Raw genomic sequence first — 26,639 nt, 5'->3', positions numbered from 1 at the left:
TCAGTGCCCGGAGCACGCCTTGCCAGGCACGAGCCTTCAAGAGTATTCTCCACAGGATCCCTAGTCCCGATCCTGAGCAAGAAATCTGTCTGCTAGACGAAGGCAAATACCAGCCTGAATTCACCTGTTCCGTAGCTGAATGAGCTGAGATCAGCAGAACAATGGGATGATTACATCATCTCTCCAAGATGGAGGCCGCCGTCCTCCGTGGTCAGACCGGTGACTGGAACCGCCGCTTCTCTCCTCTGTCTCAAGCCGGAACTCCGCACCAAGCGCTGCCGATGTATCGCTGGCAGGAGCCCTCCGAATCCGTATCGCTGTTCTCCCTCTCCTCGCTGTTCTCCCGCTCCGGCTCCCTGCTGATTCCCAGCGCGCGCCACAGACAACCCACCGCGGAGCTATCAGGCTATGCGACCCTCTGTGCGGAGAAATGGAGCTCCCACTGCCGAACCTCGCACAATGGAAACCTGTCTATTAGATTCTGTAGCGCCTCAATTTCACTGGAAATTCCCAACAAGATATCCTTCAGCCGTTTCATGTCTTCTTTCACTGGCTCAGTGATGCAGCGCACTGGGGTGATGCACTCCCTTCGCCGCCATCTTTCCTAAAAGCCTCATTTTTCTATATTATAAAATATAGACTTCTGTTTTGGGAAATTCACCAAAATGTGCATATTGGGTTGTGTTTTTTTAAAATTTTTATTTATTTTCTTATTACTGGGAATTGAGCTCTGGGCCATTCAACCAGGAGCCACATCCCTAGGCCCCATCTGTTTTTTGTTTGTTTGTTTGTTTTATTTAGAGACAGGGTCTCACAGAGTTGATTAGCACATCCCTAAGTTTTTTTCTGGGGCTGGCTGTGAACTCGACATCCTCCTGCCTCAGTCTCCCAAGCCACTGGGTTTAGAGTCATGCACCACCCTTCCCAGCTAAAATATTCAAAAATTTGTAATATATCATTCATTAACCTATGTAAGCATCTGTTTAATGAAAGACAGTATTCTTAAACAAGATGATTTAAATATTTGATAAAATTCTTTTAACATAATTTTATAAATAAAAAATATCGCGTTCACAGCATATACCTTTTGAAGATATTTTTTAAAATTTTTCAAATATTGGAAAGCAATTTCCTTCTAAAAATATTTTCTTATCTGTGTAAATATATTTAATGACTTTTGCAATTTTAATTATTTTTTGGAATTTGCCACGACATGTCTATAGTCATCTTTAAAATGCAGAAATCAGTTGTACATGGTAGTGCACAACTATAATCCTGGTCACTCAAAGGCTGAGGCAGGAAGATCACATGTTCTAGACCAGCCTTGCAGCTTTAGCAAGAAAAAATAAAATATAAAAATATAAATATAAAGTAAAAAATAAGGGCTGGTATATAGTTCAATAATAGAGCACCCCTGAAGTTTAATTCTAGAAGGAAAGAGAGGAGAAAGAGAGAGAGAGAGAGAGAGAGAGAGAGAGAGAGAGAGAGAGAGAGAGAGAACAGAAATCATGTTTTTTAAAGATATAAATCATTTGTTTGATTATTCTTTTTTTTTTTTTTTTTTTTTGCTGAGGGGAAGCAATGAGACAAGTGATTAGCAGGCACCCTAGACAATGAATGGCTGGATTCAACAGAGCCCTGACAACTAGAGGGGAGCCGCGTTTTCCAATCACAGCTGCCAGAGGGCCACATCTGGCTGAGTTTCTAGCAGCTGTTTCCTTTGGATAGACTTGTCCTTGTAAATTTAAAACTAAAGCATCCTTCAGCTTTTTGAATCAAAAGCAATGAATTGATTGATTGTGAGTCAAGATTCGGTTATAATAAAAGCTATACATAGTCAATTTGACTAATTAATGTTTCATATTAATCTTTGTAGGCCTCAGATAAATAAAGGAAATGGAAATAGTGTGGATCTGCAGTATCTTCTGCAAGAACCTGGGGTGTCTGTGTTTCAGCTAACACCAAGAGAATGTCTGTTCCCTGGACTGGAGTAAAGGGTGCTGAGGATGAGGAATCTCACTTGCTGCCTGGATCTCTGTTTTCAATTACTGTACCTACCATGGATGTGCTGATGTCCTCTCTCAATAAAAGTAAGAGTCATGAAGTAAAAAGGCAAAACCCATGTAAAATAAGAATGACTTGGATGTATTTCAAGGACTTTTCAATACCGGAGTTGGTTTTGTTTTTATTATCACCATGGCTCACCATTGCTTCAATTGAGCCAAATGCATGTTGAAACCAGACAGATCATTTCATAGTTTAAGTGCTGCAAGGTCACCATGATTCCAGTCCTTAAAGAAGGGTGAGGGATAATAACCTGCTGAAATAGTGCTATCATTGTGAGGTAAAAACAAGGAGAAAACACAGAGAAAATGTAAGGGAATAGGCCAAAGAGAGGAACCCAGCCTCGCAGAGTAAAGAGCGGAAAATCGCCAGGAGGTGGACAGGTGAAGACCAGCAGAGAAAAGGCCCTGGGGGTGGCTTGGAAGCAGCCCAAAGACTGCGAACCAGATCCTGCTCCAGGGAAACATGCTCGGCTGACAGGTCTTCCCTCGGCTGTCAGTGTCATGTCAGAGACTTACTTTACCATGTCTCACAAAAACGTCCAAGCTGTACAGATCAAGCTCACAGAAGGTGCTGCAAGAAACCAGGGGCAGTGACTAATTCATGGGAGGGTCCAGGGGTATTTTTCAAGGCACTCTTGAAAAGTAGATGATGTTGGACAGATGAGGTGGGACACCGAGGAATTTTCAGGAAGCAGGTTTATTTAAGCCATAGCAGTCCAGAAGGGCTAATATCTAAGTATCTCTGGACCCTGAGTCTGGAAATTCCTTTGGATTTATATTCAGTGGGGTGGTTACATGACAGTGGGTTAGGCTAGACAGAGGCTTCACAAAGTTTTTACCAAGAAAACAGAGATAGTATCTGTAGCATAGCAACAAGCTCTCTTTGAGACAGACTCCATCACAACTTTAGTCTGCAAACCGGGCACTTACAAGGAAAAGGAACCTTCAAACCACAATTCTGTCTGCAGAAATCCTGCTGACATCTGTAAAGATCTTGTTGATCAAGAGAGAAACTTGTATGCTACAGTTATGGTAGGGGGTCTCTTTGATGGGGGATACCTGGTCTGTATCATAGGTAGATGTCTTTTAGGTAGAGATGGAGGAAACAGTCTGAGAGGTGGGGCTGGAGATGACACCATCTTTATCATCATCATTGCCATTGTCATCATCAGAAATCAATTATAAGCCAGGTATAGTGCTACGTATTTTATATGCACTGTCACCTTGACTTTGAAAATGGCCCTGATGTCCTCATTTTACAGATGTGGACATTTTCCCCAATATGCAAAACTCTCATAAATAATGCATTAAAACTCATAGTGGAGATTGAAAGAAATCAAGGGCCATCTGTAGGTGTCAACACTGAGAAGGAAGCAGCTTCAGAGCAGTGAGGATAAAACTGAGAGCAGGAAGCAGGAACTCAGGTGCAGAGACAGGGGCTGCAGCATGCCTGGGCTGGATGGGTCAGTCAGACAGTCTGACAGGCGGGTTGCAGTTGCCATCGTCATAAGTTGGGCTAGGATTAGATTGACAGCTGGAAGGACACCTACACCATCCTCAGGCCAAAGATGGACTGTCCACACTGTGAATGTGACTGTGTTCATCACCTTTTCATTACCACAGCAAAACATCTGAGACCATCGACACGCCCTGAGAGAAGACTGGCTCGTCACCATGACTGTGGTGTGTGGACACTTCCTGGAGCCAGCTGCCCATCTCATCACCAGGACACAGAAAGAAGGAGTAGGAGTAGTGGGCTGTATCCTACCAGGCAGCCCCCAATAACCAAAGACCTTGGGTGAGGCCCCGTTAAGGTGTCCACTTCTTCTCCTTAGGGCCACACAGGACTACACCTTTAACATATGGGCAGGCAGGAAGATTCTGTGTGGAAAATAAAGATACCTGGTTGGGAAATGAAAATGCCAGTTCTACTGAAACCCCAGGCCCAGCCTCAGATTCACACTACCCAGAAGCTGAGGAGCCCAACATCACCAGTGTCTACATATCTACATTTATACCTGTACTTCACCTAAATCTACATCTGCCTACCTATCATCTATGCCTACCTACCTATTGTCTGTTTTGTATCTATCAATCATCTCTGTCTACGATACCCAAAGAGTGAACTTGGAGGCCCCAAACACACACAGTTCCTACCATAAGCACATCTATAATCCAGGGTTTACCTGGCTCAGCAGGGCAGGGAGGCAAGACCTACTAAAGACTCATTTAACCAGTAAGGAAAAACCTGCAAGAAGAAAATCAGCAGTGACAACAGAAACAATAATAAATCATGATAAACTAACAGAGAAAGTACATAATTTAAAGAATTAAAATGAGTTTTCAAAGCCATATGTTAAAGAGAAAATATATCCAAAAGATGAATATGAAATAAAGTCTAGAGAAGTGAAATTCATTGTCACTTTATTTTTTTCACGATTTAAATTCTTTTTTATTGGTGCATTACAGTTGCATATAATGGTGGGATTTGCTGTTACATATCCATATATGCACATGACACAATAATACAATTTGGCCATTATCAACCCCCAGTATTTCTGTTTCCCCTCTCTTCCTCCCTTATGTGTCCCTTTCCTATGTTCCATGATCTCCCTTTGATTTTCATGAGATTTCCGCCCTCTCCCACCTTTCTTTCCCCTCTTTCTCTCATCCACAGGTGAGAGACAACATGTGACATTGAGTCTGGTTTATTTTGCTTAACATAATGTTCTCAAGTTCCATCCATTTTCCTGCAAATGGCATAATTTCATTCTTCTTTATGGCTAAATAAAACCCACTACATTTCCCCCCCATTCATCTGGTGACAAATACCATACTAATAACTGCAAATAAATGGTGGGGGCAGAAGGTACATAAACCAAATGATTCTAAAAGGTTTTTAAAACAGTTTATTATGAGAAAATAAAATGTGATAGGAAAGTAAAAGAAAGTTTAGAATGTTCAAAATGTGAAAAGAGAGAAAGTAGAGAATATGTAGCAGGTGATGCTACAAAGAGTAACTTAAAAAATAGAAAAAAAGCAAAGGAAGAAAAAGAGAATAGAATTTGATAGAATTTAGCAATAGAAGGAGAGAAAGTGAAATAAGAGAAACAAGCAATCAAAAGCAAAACTAACAAACAAAATTCCTTAATCTTCAAAAGTCAAGGAAAACTGTCACTAAAAATGAGAAAAAAAGAAACAAATATGTATGTGTATATATATCCACAAGCCAATCACCACAGCCTTGGATGTGAAACCCACAGTCAGCCCAGCCACCCACCCACTATGGTCTATTCACATGGAGGGTCTTGATTCCAACCCAGAGGAAGCTAAAGTCTGTCAGCTGAAGGAGCCCACCCTGTGGTGGACCATTTTGTTTCTCCTTTGGCTGACAGATTTCAGGTTCCCTCCGGGATGGAATAAACTCACCTGTTCAGCTCATGAACCCCTGGAATACGTCCACTGCGGGCTGCTTGAAGAATTCTGCTGTTCACAGTGTTCCCAGGCTCTAGGTGTGCCTGCCCTTTCCATCAACCAGGATGCAGTCCAACCAAGGAGCTGCCAGCTTACAGGGCAACTGCCTGTCAAACCACCTGGAGCTCCACAGCGGTGCTCACAGTGCCCCCATTCTCATTCCCAAACACCAAGGATCTCGCTGTCTGCACATCCTTGACAACACTTGTTACTGGCCATCATGGAGTAATATGGATTGTAAAACTAACTCGTAAAAGTCTGCAATAATAAAACCAAAAAGCCTCCCTGGGATTTCCTAGGAATGGAGTTGAATCTATACACCAGTTTGATCAATCTCTGACACTTCCTGAAATTGTAAACCTCCCACACAATAAAATGAGTGATTCTTCGTGCCCACCTTCCCTGCCTACCCCAGGGCCATACTTCCTCCTTCACACAGTGGGCCTGAGCTCACCTGGGAAGCTCACAGGGGTCAGGATGGCTGGGGAAGCACAGTGCTGGGCTCAAAGCAGGGCAGAGAGTATCTGCAGAATGATTGAGTGGAAGAGGGAGTGCCAGACACCCAGGGGCAGGATCCACAGGGCACAATCCTCTCCTTGGGGGGCACCAGCCATTGTGTACAAGCCTGCAATGGGAAAACAGAGTTTCTGCGTATGCTTCCTGCACTGGCCCCTCTACCTGTGAGGGCCACCTGAGGAGGACATGCTGGCAGGTTGCTCCATACAGGCATCAGCATAAGGGTCCCACTGGTCATTTCTCAGGTGACTTGCTGAGTAACCATCCCAGGACTGTTACACTGATGACCCATCATTAGCAGCGATGTAATCAATGCAATCATCAGAGGTTATATGAGAGTATCTGTGAGGTCGTGCATGCTTAGTGGATCCTTCCTAACCAGATGTTAGAAATTTCCATGTCAAAGAGTAAAATCTCAGCTCAGCCCCCTCAGTGAGAACAGGCCTTTTTGGAGAGTACCTTCTGAGTGGAGAGGGAGGGTTTTGTTCTGCAAACTCCCTCAGGAGGTGAAGTTGAACATGGCCTCAGGGCCTGCTTCTGAAGATTGTTTGGGGGGAGGACAGCAGGGGCCATTATCCTGCCTGGGACACCCTGCCCCTCTCCTACCATGGCTGTGCCTTCCTGGGCCCTGCACACACCTCGAGAGCTCAGAGGATGGGACTGTAGTTAGTGGTGCCAGGGTATGGGGTGAACATAGCTGAGATGGGATGTACCCCTAGGGGAGGAAAGTCACTGTATTCCTTTAGGTCTCTGATTCTTATCTGAAAAATGGGTATTTGATGACCCTGATGTGCAGGCATGGCGTGTGCACTAGGTTTAGGCGGGAGAGCATGTGAGAGAGCTTGCTACTGGTACTCTCAGGGCTGTGACACCATGAGGCAGGTGTGAGTTCACATCACAGGTTCCAGTTGAGGTCAGGCTGGAGAGACCAGGCCACAGCCTGAGGTGACACTCCGAGTGCTGGATCTGGGAGCATCACTGCACCTGGCTCACCCACTTATCCAGGGCCCAGAGTCAAGGGTCAAGTGCTAACCAGTGCAGGGAATATTCATTACGTTTTCTCTGACCATGGTTATGGAACACCTCAACCTTGTTCCCCTAGGGATGAACCCCAGGCAGTCCAGAAGAAAATGCAGCAGCAGGTGAGGGCCTTGAGGTGGGAAGAGGCCTCCAGATCAAGAGAGGAGGTGAGCTTTCTCCTTCAGCTCTTCCCTTCTGTTGTGGCTAGGAGAGATGCCTCCAGCACAGAAACTGGGCAGGAGCAGGGCGAGCTGGCTCATGGTGACTTGGGTGAGGTGTGGCTGGGACCCATGGTGGAGGTGACTGGGGGCAATGTGGCAGGAGTCAGGACAGGATCCTGATGGTTAGGGAGCCTATTCAGAGCCCTCAGGTCTCAGGGCTTGGAACCTTTTTCCTGAGACTCACAGATACCCCATCAGCCTGCCCACTGTGATCGCTGGGCCTGTACATAACACTAGCCTGCCCTCAGGTCTCAGGGCTTGGAACATCCTCCCTGAGCCTCACAGATACCACACAAGCCTGCCCACTGTGAGTGCTAGGCCTGCACATGATCCCAGTCTGCCCTCAGGTCTCAGGGCTTGGAACCTCCTCCCTGAGGCTCACAGACACCCTGTCAGCCTGCCCACTGTGAGCACTGGGCCTGCACATGACACCAGCCTGCTCTCCTCATGGAGATCAAGGACTGCTGAGAAAAAGGTACAGGACAGCAGCTAGGCTGGGCTGAGTGCCTCTCAGGCAGTGCCCAGGGAAGGAGACTCAGGTGGGTCCTCCAAAGTCAGTAAATTCCAATGTGGATAACAGTATGGGCACTGTTTCTTTGAGGCTTCAGTTTCCCTGGTCCCTTCTCCAGAGCCCAAAGCTGGATGCAAGTCCAAGGCCTTTTCATTCACTGTCTGATCTCCTGACCCTGGCATGAGGGTGGTGAAGATGGGACTAGGAATGCTTCAAGGGGCTTTCTGATGGACTTAGATCTGCCTGCCTTCCAGAGCAGTCTTATTAACTTTCAGGAAATGAAGGAGAGCAGAGGGACCTGGAGTCTAGGGACAGTGGAAATGTGAGACCCCCCTGGCTGGATGAGGTGGCACAGGCCTTCCTTTAATCCCAGCTGCTGAGGAGGCCAAAGAAGGAGAATTGCAAGTTCAAAGCCAGCCACAGTAACTCAGCAAGGCCCTGAGCAGCCTCTATGGCATTCCTGATGCAAGTCCAGTCAGCACCCATCTGCTTATTTGTTTTGAGATGGGATCTTGCTATGCCACCTGCCTGCCTCCTTCCAACTGCAGTGACTCTGTACATAATGATAAGGACCTCTGACAGGCAGTATTTTCTGGCATATAGTCAAATATTTTAAAATAATCTCCAATACTATATTCAACACTTTCATTGGAAAATTAACATACAAATTACAGATACTGATAATTTTTCTTCATTACAAAGTTTATACATAAAAAGTCAGAAGGTGTGTTAAAAGCTTTTACAAGTTAAAGAAATGTATGAAGGTTTACTTTATTCATAAAGTGTTCATGAAAGTAACCTGCCTGATAAGACAATCTCAATTTGTTACTTTTCCATATGATTGTTCCTATTTTCCATAAGCTGACTTGGGAATCAAAGGTGACAGTACAGGTTTCTCTCATGTGGGAATTTTTGCAATATAAAAAGAGAGGTAACTTCTCTTAGAAACTTTATAAAGTGAATTAACTACAGTGGGTTTGCAATGAAATGCAAATAGCTCATGCACTGGTCCAACAGAGTATTTCTTGCTCATGTGAAATAAGAATGGAGCATTCTGGGATACAAGTAGAAAGACCTCTGCTCTCTCTAATAAATTACATTTCTCTTAAGTCCCAGTGCCTCCATCTCTGGCTCTCAAGGCCAGCCACCTGGTATTCATGCTCACATGAGGCCCAGGATGCATGAGAACTCAGGGAGCAGAACCTGATGGAAGTTCTGAGCTAGGCTGGGCTGGGCTGTGGGGAATGACTGCCACAGGTACACATTCTGCTGTGCAACTCAGCTCCAGGGCCCACACAGGAGAGGCGCCCCCTGGAGGCTGAGCACCCCAGAGAGAACTGGATTCTGGGGACCACAGAGCCTGCTGTGGGGACTTCTCTCTCTGGCGTCCCTGGCATATGCTGACACGTGCCTTTTCACTAACTCTGTCCCCACACTTGCTCACTGTGGGAGGATTCCCCTGTGTGCATTTTCTGATGCCTGGGGGAAGAGCTCTCCATATACATTATATTTGTGCCGTGTTCCCCAGGTGTGTTCTCTGATGGACAGTGAAGGATGACTTACGGTAGAAAGTTTTCCTGCATTATTGACATTCATACTGCTTCTCATTCTGGTGAGTCATCTGATGCCTGCTGAGGTATGACTTCTGGTGAAAGGCTTTTTCACACTCGCCACACTCATAGGGCTTCTCGCCTGTGTGGGTTCTCCGATGCACAGTGAGGTGTGACTTGCAGTAGAAAGCCTTCCTGCAGTCCTCACAGACATAGGGCTTGTGGCCTGTGTGAGCCCTCTGATGGACGGTGAGGAAAGACTTATGCAGAAATGTCTTCCTGCACTCTTCACAGATGCACGGCTTGCTGCCCGAGTGAGTTTTCTGATGCACAGTGAGGGATGACTTGTGAAGGAAAGCCTTCCTGCAGTGCTCACACTCATAAGGCTTCTCATCTGTGTGAGTTCCCTGGTGCGTGCTGAGGTGGGACTTTTGATAGAAGGTTTTCCCGCACACATCACACTCATAGGGCTTCTCACCTGTGTGCATTCTCCGGTGCACGGTGAGGTTAGACTTGCGGTTGAAAGTCTTCCTGCATTCCTTACAGGCATAAGGCTTGTCACCCGTGTGAATTCTCTGGTGAACAGTGAGGTGTTACTTAGAGTAGAAAGTCTTCCTGCAGGCTTCACATGTGTAGGGCTTCTCACCTGTGTGAGTCCTCTGATGCACAGTGAGATCTGACTTACAGTAGAAGCTTTTCCTGCACTTCTTACACTCATAGGGCTTCTCACCTGTGTGAGTTCTCTGATGAATTGTGAGGGATGACTTATGGTAGAACGTCTTCCAGCATTCCTTACACCCATAGGGTTTCTCGCCTGTGTGTGTGCCCTGGTGCCTGCTGAGGTGGGACTTCCGGGAAAAGGATTTCCCATACATATTGCACTCATAGGGCTTCTCCCTATGCCTGCTGAGGTGTGACTTCTGGGAAAACTGCTTTTCATATTCGTAACCTTCAAAGGGTCTTGCTCTTCTGTGAGTCCTCTGGTGCCCAGTAGGTCATGTCTTCTGACAAAAGTTCTCACATTCATTGAATGTATGGGGCTTTCCCTCTGATTCTGATTGTGACCTGTGGAGTTTAGTAAGGTATGGCTTCTTAACCAATACATTCATTGAATGTATGGGGCTTTCCCTCTGATTCTGATTGTGACCTGTGGAGTTTCGTAAGGTATGGCTTCTTAACCAATAGCTTCTTGCCACCACTACATTCATCACATTTCAGTCTTCACTGTATTTTCTTATGTGAATTGACTTTAGAGTTTTTACAGAAAGTTTCCCCACACGTATTACATTCTGAAGTTTTCTCTCTTACCTGAGTCATCTCTTGGGCAGTAAGTGCCACCTTATCCAGGGTTTTTCCACCTCCACTGAGTGTGCTGGAGGCCTCTCCCACATGAAGCCTCTTCAGTGTCCACAATGCTTTCACTGTGAAGAATTCCCCCTGTCCACAGTGATGGAACTGCTGCTGTCTAATTTGAACCTTTAGTAGACTTCTTTGATAAGGATGCCTGGGGGGCTTCTCAGGAATGTTAAGACAACTAGGCTCCTCTCCATCCTGCACCTCCTCAGGCTTGCTAGGGAAAAGCTCCTTCTGCCACACATTAAGCCCCTATGGCCCAGTCTTTGGAGCCAGACTTGAAACCTGATTTCAGCTCAATTAAACCTTGTTCCTAATGTGAACCTCTCCTCAGTTGAGGTGCTGCTGTTGGGGAGTACAATTTGCCAGAAATGCCTCTCTTTCTTTTCCTGGCTGGTCTCATTCAGGCCATTCACTTTCTGGACATCTAAAAGGATACAAAAAAGAACAATATCCATGAAAAACACATGAGCATTTGCTATGAAATTCAAACACAAAGAAGTGCCTTCTTATCCTAATGACGTGAAACTGCAAAATAACTGTGTTGATTTATGAGTTTTTTTGGCCCTAATAAATGTAAAAATTATAATTAATAATTTTAGTATTTATCATGTTACTTTGTTGCTTGAGGTTACTTTATTCTTCTGAAATGTAGAAAGATATTTGGTTAAAACACTCACCAAGTGCCTAGCTGAAGGTTTCACTGGTTTCATCTGTTATTTGTTCTGTTCTTTTTCTCTAGTTCTTTCTTACAACATTTGTAGATATAATCCCACCCTGCTGTGCTTCTCTTTCATGTTTGTAGTGGCCAAGTTTTCTTGGGTTAGCTATTTACATCATGCAGGCATGGCTGATCTGTCTCTCACCTGAGCAGGAATATAGTTTAGGAAAGAACTGTTATCTGTGTGTTTTAGTTTTACTTTTCCCTAAGGAAATGTAGTAGAAACCTTTGGGGTTTTAAGAATTCAAGTTACCCTTCCCACACTAAAGACAGCTTCCACTTAATTCTTAATCTAATGTATCTATGCTTCTCAGGAAGCTCCAATCCATCTTCTTGCTGGAATATAAAGGATTTGGCTCAGTAAACTAAGCTGAACCTGCCATCTTTGAAATGTATGTTGTTTGTATCAGTTGTTGCTACTGCCTTTCTGGCTCAACACTAATGGCATCCTCTCCCAGTCCCAGGCACATGTACCCTGGCTGGAAGCTCACTGCTTCTGTAGGCTTTTGTGTTTGGAGGTTCATCCGTCTTCTACTTTCACAGAAAAGAGAGTCTCCTGTACAAATCTATTGTCTTTGAATGATTTCCACAGCATGAAAGGTAAAGGCTAAGTAAAATTCCATTTCCCAATAGACACTGAAGCCTTTCAACATGAAGATCCTGATTCCCTTGGCCTGCAGACCCAAGGTCTCCCGGTTGTCCTCCCAGTCCAAAACTATCAGTTCACATACTTTTATGCTGGGTGTTCCTCACCTCATGAGTCCTGACGTGATGCACAAGGCTCCAGCCTTGGACCTCTCTTCTGATTTTCTTATCCATTCCTTAGGTGACAACCTGAATAACTATGATGTAAATATTAGCATTAGGCTATTGATTTCCAAATCTTTATCTCCATTATACTCATGACCAGTCTCAAAATCTAGATTTTACATCTACCTATGTTTTATATACCAAACTTGGAAAACATCACCTCAAAATGAGCCCAAGGGATGACAATTTCCTTAAAACTTTCTTCTCTTTACATTTCTAAAATCATAACAACATGTTTTTCTTTCTCTCATCCTAATAAAATATTCTTTGTGGCTCTTACTGCCAAATATTATATACATGTGTTATATTTTTTCCTCAACAAAATGTAAAGAGAAGATGCATTTGTTTCATTAAGGTTGATATCCGCAGAGTTTAAAAAAACACTGACTATAAAGTGATCAACTAGCAAGTGCTAAAGAAATAATGTGAATAAAATGCCTGAAATAGTAGGCTATGAAACTGGAGGAAAGAAAAGTAACCAATCAAAAAATGTCAAGATCCATATGGGGGTTGAGGGTTTGGGAAAATTTAATGAAGTATACATTATGAGAACATAAACATGGGTGTACATGAGAGAGCACTCCTTGGAGACTGTACAAAAAAAGGGGCTGAAGCACAAGACCTGCTTCCTCAGGATTGGGACCTGAAGAAACACAGATGAAAACAGCTCAACGTGGCTGTTGTCTGTGGGGCTCTCCTTCTGGTCTCCTTGCGCAGCATGCACTGACTGACCTGGGAGGCGCTGGTGTGAGGCTTCGCCTACTGTCCACAGCCCAGCACCTTGCTCCAGCTTGAAGATCACCTCAGGTTTTGCAACGCAGTGCCCTGTTAACAGAAAAGAGTGAAAGGTTTGTGCCAGGCTGCTTGTCAGGTGCACTTAGGGGTGACACAGCCTTTCAGGAGCTGTGCAACGATGAGATTGATCTAAACACTTTGTGAGAGCATCTCACTCACATTATTATGGTCTGAAACAATGTACTGGGGAAGAATTAAACAGCTGGAGAAAGAATTCAAGGAATTATTTTTAAGAAAACTGAGGAGACAGAAGAATACAGATGGACAATACAAAGAAGTTAGAAACACACATTATGATATGTAGAAGAAAATGGACAAAGACATAGATGAAATAAAAAAAAAAACCAATCACCAGACAATTCTACTTTTTCAAAAATACGAAGACTTCTCTCCCTTTTTTTTCCCCTCTCCCTTGCCCCTCATAACCTCTTATAATTTTGTGTATCATTGTAAGTCTCCTACCATTTCCATATGCTTTCAATTCTCTCTCCCTTTCTCTCCCCCCATTCGTCTTTGTTTACAGTTAGTCTTTTCCTCATGCTCTTCCTTCCTGTTCTGTTCTTAGTGGCTCTCTTTATATCAAAGAAGACATTTGGCATTTGATTTTTAGGGCTTGGCTAGCTTCACTTAGAATCATCTGCTCTAATGCCATCCATTTCCCTGCAAATTCTATGATTTTGTCATTTCTTAGTACTGCATAATACTCCATGGTCTATAAATGCCACATTTTTTTTTATCAATTCATCTATTGAAGGGCATCTAGGTTGGTTCCACAGTCTAGCTATTGTGAATTGTGCCGCTATAATCATTGATATGGCCGTATCCCTATAGTGTGCTCTTTTAAGGTCTTCAGGGAATAGTCCGAGAAGGGCGATAGCTGGGTCAAATGGTGGATCCATTCCCAGCTTTCCCAGGAATCTCCATACTGCTTTCCAAATTGGCCTCACCATTTTGCAGTCCCACCAGCAGTGTACAAGTGTACCCTTTTCCCCACATCCTGGCCAACACTTATTGTTGTTTGACTTCATAATGGCTGTCAATCTTACTGGAGTGTGATGGTATCTTAGGGTGGTTTTGATTTGCATTTCTCTGATTGCTAGAGATGGTGAGCATTTTTTCATGTACATGTTGATTGCTTGTATGTCCTCCTCTGAGAAGTGTCTGTTCAGGTCCTTGGCCCATTTGTTGATTGGGTTATTTGTTATCTTATTGTTTAATTTTTTTAGTTCTTTGTACATTCTGGATATTAGGGCTCTATCTGAGGTGTGAGGTGTAAAAATTTGTTCCCAGGATGTAGGCTCTCTATTTACCTCTTTTATTGTTTCTCTTGCTGAGAAAAAACTTTTTAGTTTAAGTAAGTCCCATTTGTTTATTCTTGTTATTAACTCTTGGGCTATGGGCATCCTATTAAGGAATTTGGAGCCCGATCCCACAATATGTAGATCGTAGCCAACTTTTTCTTCTATCATATGCGGAGTCTCTGATTTGATATCTAGCTCCTTGTCCATTTTGAGTTAACTTTTGTGGCTGGTGAGAGAAAGGGATTCCATTTCATTTTATTGCATATGGATTTCCAATTTTCCCAGCACCATTTGTTGAAGATGCTATCCTTCCTCCATTGCATGTTTTTAGCCCCTTTATCAAATATAAGATAATTGTAACTTTGTGGATTAGTCTCTGTGTCCTCTATTCTGTACCATTGGTCCACCTGCCTGTTTTGGTACCAGTACCATGCTGTTTTTTTTACTATTGCTTTGTAGTACAGTTTGAACTCAGGTATCGCTATACCTCCAGATTCACACTTCCTGCTTAGAATTGCTTTTGCTATTCTGAGTCTTTTGTTTTTCCATATGAATTTCATGATTGCTTTATCTATTTCTACAAGAAATGCCATTGGGATTTTGATTGGCATTGCATTAAACCTGTAGAGAACTTTGGGTAATATTGCCATTTTGATGATGTTAGTTCTGCCTATCCATGAACAGGGTACATTTTTCCATCTTCTGAGATCTTCTTCTATCTCTCTCTTTAGGGTTCTGTAGTTTTCATTGTATAAATCTTTCACCTCTTTTGTTAGGTTGATTCCCAAGTATCTCATTTTCTTTGAGGATATTGTGAATGGAGTGGCTTTCCTTATTTCCATTTCAGAGGGTTTGTTGCTGATATACAGGAATGCCTTTGATTTATGCGTGTTGATTTTATAACCTGCCACTTTGCTGAATTCATTTATTAACTCTAGCAGCTTCTTTGTAGACCATTTTGGGTCTGTTAAGTATATTATCATGTCATCCACAAATAGCAATATTTTAATTTCTTCTTTTCCTATTTTTATGCCTTTAATTTCTTTTGTCTGTCTAATTGCTCTGGCTAGTACTTTGAGAACTAAATTGAATAGAAGTGGTGATAGAGGGCATCCCTGTCTTGTTCCAGATTTTAGAGGGAATGCCTTCAGTTTTTCTCCATTTAGAATGATGCTAGCCTGAGGTTTAGCATATATAGCTTTTACAAAGTTGAGATAAGTTCCTGTTATCCCTAGTTTTTCTAGTGTTTTGAACATAAAGGGATGCTGTACTTTGACAAATGCTTTTTCTGCATCTATCGAGATGATCATATGGTTCTTGTCTTTAAGTCTATTGATGTGGTGAATAGCATTTATTGATTTCCGTATATTGAACCAGCCTTGCATCCCAGAAATGAATCCTACTTGATCATGGTGCACAAGTTTTCTGATATGTTTTTCTTTTGATTCGCCAGAATTTTATTGAGAATTTTTGCATCCAAGTTCATTAGAGATATTGGTCTGTAGTTTTCTTTCTTTGAAGTGTCTTTGTCTGGTTTTGAGATCAGAGTGATGTTGGCCTCATAGAATGAATTTGGAAGAGCTCCTTCTTTTTTCTATTTCTTGAAATAGCTTGAAAAGTATTGGTATTAATTCTTCTTTGAAGGTTTTGTAGAACTCCGCTGTATACCCATCCAGTCCAGGGCTTTTCTTGGTTGGTAGTCTTTTGATGGCTTCTTCTATTTCTTCCTTTGTTATTGGTCTGTTTAAATTGTGTGTGTCTTCCTGTCTCAAACTGGGGAAATCATATGCCTTAAGAAATTTATGGATATCTTCACTATCTTCTATTTTATTGGAATATAGGGTTTCAAAATACTTTCTAATTATCTTCTGTATTTCTGTAGTGTCTGTTGTGATATTGCCTTTTTCATCCCGTATGTTAGTAATTTGAGTTCTCTCTCTTCTTCTTTTCGTTAGCATGGCTAAGGGCTTGTCTATCTTATTTATTTTTTCAAAGAACCAACTTATAGTTTTATCAATTTTTTCAATGGTTTTTTTTTTGTTTGAATTTCCTTGATTTCTGCTCTAATTTTAATTATTTCTTGTCTTCTACTACATTTGCTGTTGTTTTGCTCTTCCTTTTCTAGGTTTTTGAGGTGTAGTGTGAGTTCATTTATTTGTTGTTTTTTTCTTTTTTTGAGGAAAGAACTCCAAGAAATGAATTTCCCTCTTAAAACTGCTTTCATTGTGTCCCATAGATTCCGGTATGTTGTGTCTGTATTATCATTTGACTCTAAGAATTTTTTCATCTCCTCCTTTATGTCTTCTGTAACCCATTGATCATTCAATAACATATTGTACATTTTCCATGTGATGTAGGATTTTTCCTTTCTTCTTTTATCATTGATTTCCAATTTCATTCCATTATGATCAGATATGGTGCATGGTATTATCTCCATGCCTTTATATTTACTAAGGGTTGCCTTATGGCATAATATATGGTCTATCTTTGAGTAGAATCCATGTGCTGCTGAGAAGAATGTGTATCCACTTAATGATGGTTGATATATTCTATATATGTTGGTTAAGTCTAGGTTATTGATTGTGCTGTTGAGTTCTATAGATTCTTTATTCAGTTTTTGTCTAGAGGATCTGTCTAATGGCGAGAGCAGTGTGTTGAAGTCACCCATAATTATTGTGTTATGGTCTATTTGACTCTTGAACTTGAGAAGAGTTTGTTTTATGAACGTTGAAGCTACATTGTTTGGTGCATACAAATTGATAATTGTTATGTCTTGTTGGTGGATGGTTCCTTTTAACAGTATATAGTGTCCTTCTTTATCCTTCTTGATTAACTTAGGTTTGAAGTTGATTTTATTCGATATGAGTATGGCCACTCCTGCTTGCTTCCGAGGGCCATGTGAGTGGTATGATTTTTCTCAACCTTTTACCTTCAGCCTGTGTATGTCTTTTCCTATCATATGAGTCTCCTGAAGGCAGCATATTGTTGGATTTGTTTTTTTGATCCAGGTTACTAGCCTATGTCTCTTGATTGGTGAGTTTAGGCCATTAAAATTTAAGGTTACAATTGAGATATGATTTGTACTTCCAGTCATGCTTCTTTATTTATTTATTTTAGTTTGGCTAGTTTTACTTTTTGGTTATTTTCCTCCCCCTTTACTGAGATATCTACTGCTGTTAGTTTTGGGCACTATTTTTCAATTCTTCTTCTTGTAGTATTTTGCTCAAAATGCTTTGCAGTGCTGGTTTTCTTGCTGCAAATTCTTTTAGCTTTTGTTTATCATGAAAGATTTTAATTTTGTTGTCAAATCTGAAGCTCAATTTTGCTGGATACAGTATGCTTGGTTGGAATCCATTATTTTTCAGCGTTTGAAATACATTGTTCCAGGATCTTCTCGCTTTCAAAGTCTGTGGTGAGAAGTCAGTCGTTAACCTAATTGGTTTACCCCTGAATGTAATCTGCTTCTTTTCTCTTGAAGCTTTTAATATTCTCTCCTTGTTCTGTACATTGGCTATCTTCATAATTATGTGTCTTGGAGTTGGTCTATTATGGTTTTGAATATTTGGGGTCCTGTAGGCCTCCAGGATTTGGCAATCCATTCCATCTTTCATCTCTGGAAAGTTTTCTACAATTATTTCATTTAATATGCTGTCCATTGCTTTGGTTTGAATCTCTGTGCCTTCTTCTATCCTGATCACTCTCAAATTTGGTTTTTTTTATGACATCCCATATCTCTTGAATAGATTGCTCATGGGATTTAAGCATCTTTTTTGTGTTGACTATACTCTTTTCAAGTTGATAAACCTTGTCTTCATTATCTGATGTTCTGACTTCTACTTCATCAAGTCTATTTGTAATATTCTCGTTTGAGTTTTTAATTTGGTTTATAGTTTCCTGCAATTCTAGGATTATTGTTTGATTTTTTTTAAGATCTCTATCTCCTGGTAGAGCTCATTCTTTGCCATTTGAATTTGTTTGTTTAATTCATTTTCAAAATATACTTTTATTTCTTGGACTTGCTGTCTCAGGTCTTCTCTAATATTCCTTTCCATTTCAGTTAGGTAGGCCTTGAGTTCTTCCCCTAGTCCTTATGCAGGCTCACTCTGATACCCCCACCCCCGGAAAGCCTAGAAGAGATTTTATACGAGTTCCCTGATGTATGGGGGCTGAGCTGAGTGACACACACCTGTTTTGTTGTTGCAATCTGTTGGAGAGTGGCATGGACACGTCAGCTTTCCAAGATGGTGGGCGCTGATTGCCTTTGTGGAGTGTCCGCTGTGGGGGATGGGACTGTACCGCTTCATTCCCCATCTGAAGTCCCGTAATCAGCCCGGGGGTCAGTGCGGGCTTGGCTGGCGGGATTCCACCAGTTGCAGCCCCTTATCTCCTTGCTTGCTAAATAATCACCTCTCTGTAGCGCTACGCCTTCTGTAGCCATGGGGCAGGCCACGCGAATCAGTTGGCAGAGGAGATAGAGAGGAGGTAGAGAGGGAACTAGTGAGGGGAGGATTTAGGGAGAGAGAGGTGGTAGAGAGGGAAGAAGGGAGGGGAGGGCAGGGGATGGGGGATAGTAGGGGATAGGAAAGGCAGCAGAATACAACAGTCACTAATATGCCATTATGTAAAAATGTGAGTAAGTAACAGATGTGATTCTGCAATCTGTATTTGGGGTAAAAAAGAGAGTTCAAAACCCAATTGAGTCAAATGTATGAAAGATGATATATCATGAGCTCTGTAATGTTTTGAACAATCAATAAAAAAAATAAAGTAGGTAGAACAAAAGTCAGAATGGCAATTATAAAGAATACAAGTAACAGTAAATGTTGGCGAGGATGTGGGGATAAAGATACTCTCATACATTGTTGGTGGGGTTGCAAATTGGTGCAACCACTATGGAAAGCAATATGGAGATTCCTTATAACATCTGGAATGGAATGACCATTTGACCCAGTTATCCCCACTCCTCGGTACATATACCCAAAGAACTTAAAAATGGCGTACTACAGTGATGCAGCCATGTTTATAGCAACTTAATTAACAATAGCCAAGCTATGGAAAAAACCTAGGTATCCTTCAATATACTTCAATGGATGAATGGATAAAGACACAATGGAACATTTTCAGCCATAAAGAAGAATAAAATTAAGGCATTTGCTGGAGACTATCATGCTAAGTGAAATAAGCCAAACCCACAAAAACCAAAGGCCAAATATTCTCTCTGATTTGTGGATGCTAATCCAAAACAAGGGAGGTTGGTGAGGGAAAAAATAGAAATCCACTGGATTAGACAAAGGGAAATGAAGTAAAGGGAGGGGGTAGGAGAATAGCAAATACAGGAGAATTAATCAGTCATAACTTTCCTAGCCTTGTATTTATACACATGACCAGGGTAACTCCACATCACATACAACTATGGGGTAAAATCCTAAATTAAATACGTTACATGCTATGTATGTATAATCTACCAAAATACATTCTACTGTCATGCATAACAAAAAGAAAAAGTAAAAAAAAAAGTAGTTGAAGAAAGAAAATAAAAATTAAAGCAGATATCAATGAACTATAAAACATAAAAGCAATAAAGTTATTGAAACCACAAACTGGTTCTTTGAGAGTATATCTGTAACATTGATAAACTTACAGCTAGTCTAGGAGAAAATGCAAAAATTACCAATATTAGAAATAATAAAGGTGACTTCACTATGGATATTACATATTAAATGGATAATAAGGAAATATTATGGATACTGTTTTCCCTGTGCCTCTTAAAATATCCCTGAAGTGGATAAATCCTATGGAAAATGCAAACTATCAAAGCTCACTCTAGAAAAAAGAGATACCTGAGCAGCATTATATCTATTAAAGAAATGGCATTTATAATCAAAACTCTTCCCATGAAGAAAAATCCAGGACAATAATTCATAGGTAAATTTTACCAAACACTTAAAGAAGCAATAATGTCAATTCTACATAAACTTTTCCAAAACACAAGAAAGAGTAACCCTCAACTAATTCTGTGAGACCAGCATTGCAGCGATACCTAAACCAGACAAAGATATTAGAAGAAAAGAAAACTACAAACCAATATTCTTTATGGATACAGATATGAAAATTCTACACACAATATTCAGTTGAATACAACAGCATATAATACATCAGAAGTAAGTGGATTTTTCCCCTTAGGAATGTAAAATTGAGTTAGCATCAGAAAATCAATCAATAAAATGTATCACATTATTGATGTTTGACAGAAAAAAAATAGACAGAAGTAAGGATTTTGCATTTTCTCAACCAAAGAAATCATAAATGTTTGAAATAGTGGTTGTGCTAATTAACATGAACTGATTATCCTCAGTGTATGCATATATTGGAACATTATCTTGTATCCCATAAATATGTATAATAATTATGTATCAATTATAAGTAAAAAAGAAATCATTTCAATATCTTTTCAGTTATTAAATTAATTCTCAACATGTATTTTCTCCTAAAGTAAAAGAAACATATGTGATGATAAGTTTTGGCATGAAGAAAAATATTTAACATAAATTAAGGCCATAATTAGATTTGTATATTTTCTTTGTAGAATGAAAATTATCCAGGAGTTATAAAGTGTTTCCTGCTGAAGTTGTATGTGTCAGTATCCCTTCTTACTTTAATAATCATATAGTAAAGTGAAAGAATATTTAATATATTTATGCCCCAAATTACAAATATCCATTATTATTAATGTGTGACTCTAATATTCAGAAATTATAAAATAGCCACAGTGTATTCTTACCTGTGATATCACCTATATTAATAAATTATTTAATGATGCTATAGTTTTACTGAAAAAAAATACGAAGACCCCATCCATTCACAGCTTCTACTTCCTTGGTCAGAACAACTTCCTGTTCTCTCAACCCCAAACCTCAATAAATGAGTAAGTCAGACTAGCACTAAGCATCTGTTTTTTTCTTTTTTTAAAAAAAAATATTTTTTACTTGTAGTCGCACACAATATTTTTATTTCACTTATTTATTTTTATATGGTGCTGAGGATCGAACCCAGGGTCTCACATGTGCAAAGCGAGTGCTCTACCACTGAGCCATAACCCCAGCCCCTATGCATCTGTTTCTTAACAACACTGATCTTAGATATTGCTCTTTCCTTTTTCTCTTTCTACTTGTGATTTTGAGAAGGTCCACTTCATGGTGCTGATCAACCTCACTTGCTTCAGACCTACACCTGAGCTCCCAGAGAAACAACCTGTGAAATTTGAGGGAGGGGCCTACACTGCAGGGCCTCTTAGAAGATCCAGACACTATTCTAGCTCCTGTGATATCTTGCTTCTAAATTGCTGGGCCTCCCTGATCCAAGCCAGCTGCCAGCATTGAGGGTTCCTTCTTCCCTTCAAGCACAAAAATGGAAGAGGCTTTGCTCCTGGAGCTGTAGGTCTCAAAAAGATAGGATCCTCAATCTTGGCATGCTGTGGTTGTTGGGGGTTGAGGGTACAAAGTGCAACACACTGGCATTTACACCAGGACACCTGGATATTCAGCTTTTCAGTGGCAAGGTAGTTTTTAAGATGGGTGAGCTAAAAACATTGAATGGGACAGACAGCAAAGTTACTGAGTACTCAGCTTGCACAACTTGATGACAAATGTCAGTGGAAAGACACTGTTTATTGGCAAAGGTAAAATAAAATTCAAAGTACCAGAAGAGATATAAAAAGAGCATTGGGCAAGGTAAGCTTGTTTTAAATTACAGGAGTCACTGGTATAAAAAACAATGAAACCCTACCAACCAGCTATGACCTATTGACTATGGTGAAAAAGTCACAAGTTTGCAGGAGACTCCTAATTGAGGGAAAAAAAAAGTGCTAAATGTTTTTCAGAAACTGGATTTCATATTTTCTATTTCAATATGCTTAATAACAAAAGGAAGTTTCTCTCTAACCAATGCCCACAATCAGTCACCATAAAATACTTCCTCCTCCATGTAATAACCCTACCTCACCCCCAGGTACAGGCCCTAAATCCTTGAGGACACACATCCTTACTGGTGTGTGTCCCCAGGCTTGGCATTTTCTAACCTCTTCAAATATCAATCAGCCAATGTCCAGACCCAAACTGCTACTCCTCAGCCAGTTGCCCCTGCACTGCCTCCCACTGCTTCCCCTCCCAGAACTCCCAGCCTAATCCCCACAAGAACCCTGTCCTGACAGGGTGCTGCATTCTATCAATTCCCCTTTCTGGAAGCTCCCACTGCCTCCCACTTTCCTGGTGCTCACTAATACCTAGACACACATCCCAGGGCTTTCAGGCATCCAAAGCACTGTGGTGCATGTAGAAGGCAGGTGGTCCTCTCAGTAGCAATATTCAGGAGCACACTTCCCCATCATGTAGGCCACAACTAACCTCCAATTTGCGTCATTTTCCTGGAGTCAAGCAGAATCCAGATCGGGGGGCTCTCTTCCATCCTTAAGCACTGGTGATGGTGTCTGCCAAGTGGATGTTGAACCAGAGCCCACACTGCCTTTCTGCTAAACTGCAAACCAGTGCCTCCTAGCTTGCAGCAGGGTCTCCAAGTGTCTCCAATCCACTGATTCATGGACAGCCTCAGAATCTCTCTCCAGCACCTGCAAGATCACACTTGGTTTGAGAGTGAGAACTGATGTTTCTAGGAGTCATTCCCTTAGCATTGGAGCACCATTCTTCCCATTATACTTGGTGTCCCATCCCATCAACACAACCTGTCATACACAGAAATGGAATTTAGAGTGCAACCCTATCAGTAAATACTCTTCACAAAAAACCAGTTCACTGACTTGAGGCTCGTAAAACTTCTACTCAGCAAGCAATTCCTGAAAATTACCAGGACAAGGATCAGAGGCAATGGTGCTGCTATTTCCATACACTTCTAATACCAAACACAGTGTGTACCTAAGTATTCAGACAACAGGGATACATTTATCAAAACTGAGCACAAACAGAATAAGCTAAAATAACCATGTTAATATATTTAACTACCACGAATATGTACAACTCTGGTACATCTAAGTTTCTACTGGTCAAAATATAAATATCATTTACAAAAGAAGGAGAGAGAAAATAAGAACTTCACTCACACTCGACTTTTTTTTAGGTTTATAAACAGAAGGAAATTGGAAGCAAGAAAGATAAGGAAAGGCAAGGCAATGTCCTCACCATTATTACAGTACTAACAGATCAGGGCTAAACTAAAACAGTTCTAGATTCTTCTACCTAGAAAAGATACACACAAATCTCAATATATACATAATTTTTTTCACAACATATAATGCTTTTCTGTTCAGAGATATCTTGAAGGATCATACTGTGGTATCCTTTTTCTTTCCTACTTGAGAATGTCATGGTCCCCCTCAGGTTCAAAATACTTTTGAGTACTTAATTGCACATGTGTGAATTCTATTTGGACTAAAAGTCATCTCATCACGCACTTCAAAAAAGGATCTACAGTGGTCTAAATGTCTGTATAGACATTGGGGACCATTGTAATAAACAACATTGGACAGCTACTCTGCTTTTTGGGAAAGACCAAATAAAAGTCAAGAAAGAAGTACACAAAATGTTTCTGACAACATTAAGTTGTGCATGGATGTGGAAATCTTTAGCATACTAAAGAGTGGACCGCTGCTATTCAGTTGAACTGGGATGAACGATCAGTGAAGAAGAAAATAACCACTCCTGAGACTAATCAGGTGAAGTATAGACCTGCACTAAAAACCTTCAAGTTCTTCTTCAGAGGAAACTACTGTCAGCTCACGTTCTGAACCTTGACTTCAAATGATACCGCTTCAGGACACTTATTTATGTAAGATATCTCTCCTTTATTCCAGTCCAAGTGTGCTTCCCACACCCTGAAGCCCTCCCAGTTCTCAAGCTTGGCATGCTATCACCTCTGAAAAGCTGCTGCCCCCAACAAACACCCAGCCTCCACTTCCTCTGCTCTGCACAGAACCCCTGAACAGGCTTCAATGGTCTCCCCTCCCCCATCTCCTTCTCACCCCAACCTTCCTCAGCAACACTGTGCTGGTCCCCTGGAACTTCTTTTGACAAAGAATGAAACACCTCCCACTCCCCCTGGTCACCCTGGAGCCTTCCCTAACTGCTGCTGGATGCCCTTCCAAAATGGGGTTGGGCTGGCAAGTGATGTCATCCAGGATGGTACAGAAGACTCCAGGTACCACAGGCCAGCCTCTTGGGAATGTAACCCTGCTTACATGAAGCAGAAAGTTTTTAATACTTACTGAACTGAGATTAAATGTCATTTGTATTTACCTTGGCTCCCCATCCAGAATCTGCTAAAAGTTTACCTCCTGTTTTTCCATGAGCTCTTCTTGTCATCTACATCGTTCCTCTTCTATCCATAATAAAGTACATATGAAAAAAGGTTCATTTTTAGAAAAATTCAAAAGCTTGTACATTTCTTTAAATTAAAGGTTTTTTTTTAATCTATACTGTATATTTCATCATATGCTGGCCTGGTCAAGAATTATCCTTCCATATTTAGTACTTTAGAGCTAAGTTTTTAAACAGTGTGATAATAGAAAAGTGTGGGATGGTATTCCATGTACTTATATTTTTGTGAGTGTTTAAACATTTTAATAACAATATATTAAAAAATAAAAATAAGGACTGCTTCTGTGTAACAGTTGCCACCCTTATACAGGTGCACTGGTGTATACTTGTCACCTCATCTATTCAGTAGGCCAAGACAGAATATCTCAACTTTGAGGCAAGTTTCAACAACTTAATGAGAGATTGGAACAAAAATGTTTTTAAAATTAAAAATATATAAATTCGGTTGTATGGTAAAGTGCCTCTGGATTCATTAAAAAATATCAATGAAAAAGGTGGGGAGGGGCTGGGGATGTGGCTCAAGCAGTAGCACGCTCGCCTGGCATGTCTGTGGCCCGGGTTCAATCCTCAGCAACACATACAAACAAAGATGTTGTGTCCGCCACTAAGAAATAAGTATTAAAAAATTCTCTCTCTCTCTCTCTCTCTCTCTCTCTCTCTCTCTCTCTCTCTCTCTCTCTCTCTCTCTCTCATACTCTCTTTAAAAGAAAAAAGAAAAAGATGGGGAGGACATCACCACTGGGAGCTATCCTAGGTAGTTACTTCAGCTTTCTTTCTGTGCACCCCACAGAGTTATACCCTCTCTTCTACCCAGGTTTCTAAATTTTGGAGAGAAGCTGTGGCTAACTGATGAAGATGTGAACTGCTGTATAATGTTCCTTTAGATTTACAAAAGCCAGAATATCTGGTGATTCTCAGATAAAATCAGAATGTGTCATGCCTCTTTTTAGTCTTTAGCTATATACAAACACAAAACAAGCAAATTTCTGTGACATTTATCATGCAGAAAGAAATATGTTGATTCAAAAAAAGTATAGGTACTAGCCCCAGAAAGTCAAGCTCCATTGTGATGGTGCATTCAGAAAGAAAAAAAAGGAAACACACCCTCAATGACAAAAGTTCTGCTTAAAGAAACCTCTCCAATTGCCTCACAATCCCATCTTTCTCTCTATAAAAATCGTTTGTGTCCCTAGGATTACCAAGAGGACACTATGAGGATGACAGCACCCTTCATCTACCCGTGTGTTGGATCTTCAATAAACCTGATTTCTTTCCCACTAATTCACATCTCCTTTTTTTATTGGTTGTTCACAACATTATAAAGCTCTTGACATATCATATTTCATACATTAGATTGAAGTGGGTTACGAACGCCCAATTTTTACCCCAAATTCAGATTGCAGAATCACGTCAGTTACACATCCACAATTTTACATAATGCCCTATTAGTAATTGTTTTATTCTGATACATTTCCTATCCCCTACTATCCCCCCTCCCCTTCCCTCACATCTTCTCTCTCTACCCCATCTACTGTAATTCATTTCTCTCTTTGTTTATTTTCCCATTCCCCTTGCAACCTCTTATATGTAATTTTGTATAGCAATGAGGGTCTCCCTTCATTTCCATGCAATTTCCCTTTTCTCCCCCTTTCCATCCCTTCTCATGTCTCTGTTTAATGTTAATCTTTTCTTCCTGCTCTTCCTCTCTGCTCTGTCCATAGTTTCTCTCATTATATCAAAGAAGACATTTGGTATTTGTTTTTAGGGATTGGCTAGCTTCACTAAGCATAATCTGCTCTAGTGCCATCCATTTCCCTGTAAATTCCATGATTTTGTCATTTTTAAGTGCTGCATAATATTCCATGGTGTATAAATGCCACATTTTTTTTATCCATTTATCTATTGAAGGGCATCTG

At 41.0% G+C, this 26,639-nt stretch overlaps 1 protein-coding gene across 1 annotated transcript in view; it reads right to left on the bottom strand.

Moving 5' to 3' along the window:
* Positions 1 to 9,346: 9,346 nt before the first annotated feature.
* The window catches only part of LOC110597376 (uncharacterized), a 30,379-nt gene continuing 13,086 nt past the window's right edge, over positions 9,347 to 26,639 (bottom strand). The window contains 4 exon segments of the mRNA XM_078035998.1: positions 9,347 to 10,338; positions 10,667 to 10,928; positions 11,018 to 11,138; positions 12,975 to 13,067. Of these exon segments, the coding sequence (XP_077892124.1) occupies positions 9,391 to 10,338; positions 10,667 to 10,928; positions 11,018 to 11,138; positions 12,975 to 13,067 (1,424 nt within the window). The 3' untranslated portion in view covers positions 9,347 to 9,390.

Source organism: Ictidomys tridecemlineatus, unplaced genomic scaffold, assembly GCF_052094955.1.
Source record: "Ictidomys tridecemlineatus isolate mIctTri1 unplaced genomic scaffold, mIctTri1.hap1 Scaffold_149, whole genome shotgun sequence".
In the NCBI taxonomy this organism is placed as follows: Eukaryota; Metazoa; Chordata; class Mammalia; order Rodentia; family Sciuridae; genus Ictidomys; species Ictidomys tridecemlineatus.
Note: the sequence above shows the minus strand (reverse complement) of the source record. Positions and strands in the feature narration are given on the sequence as shown.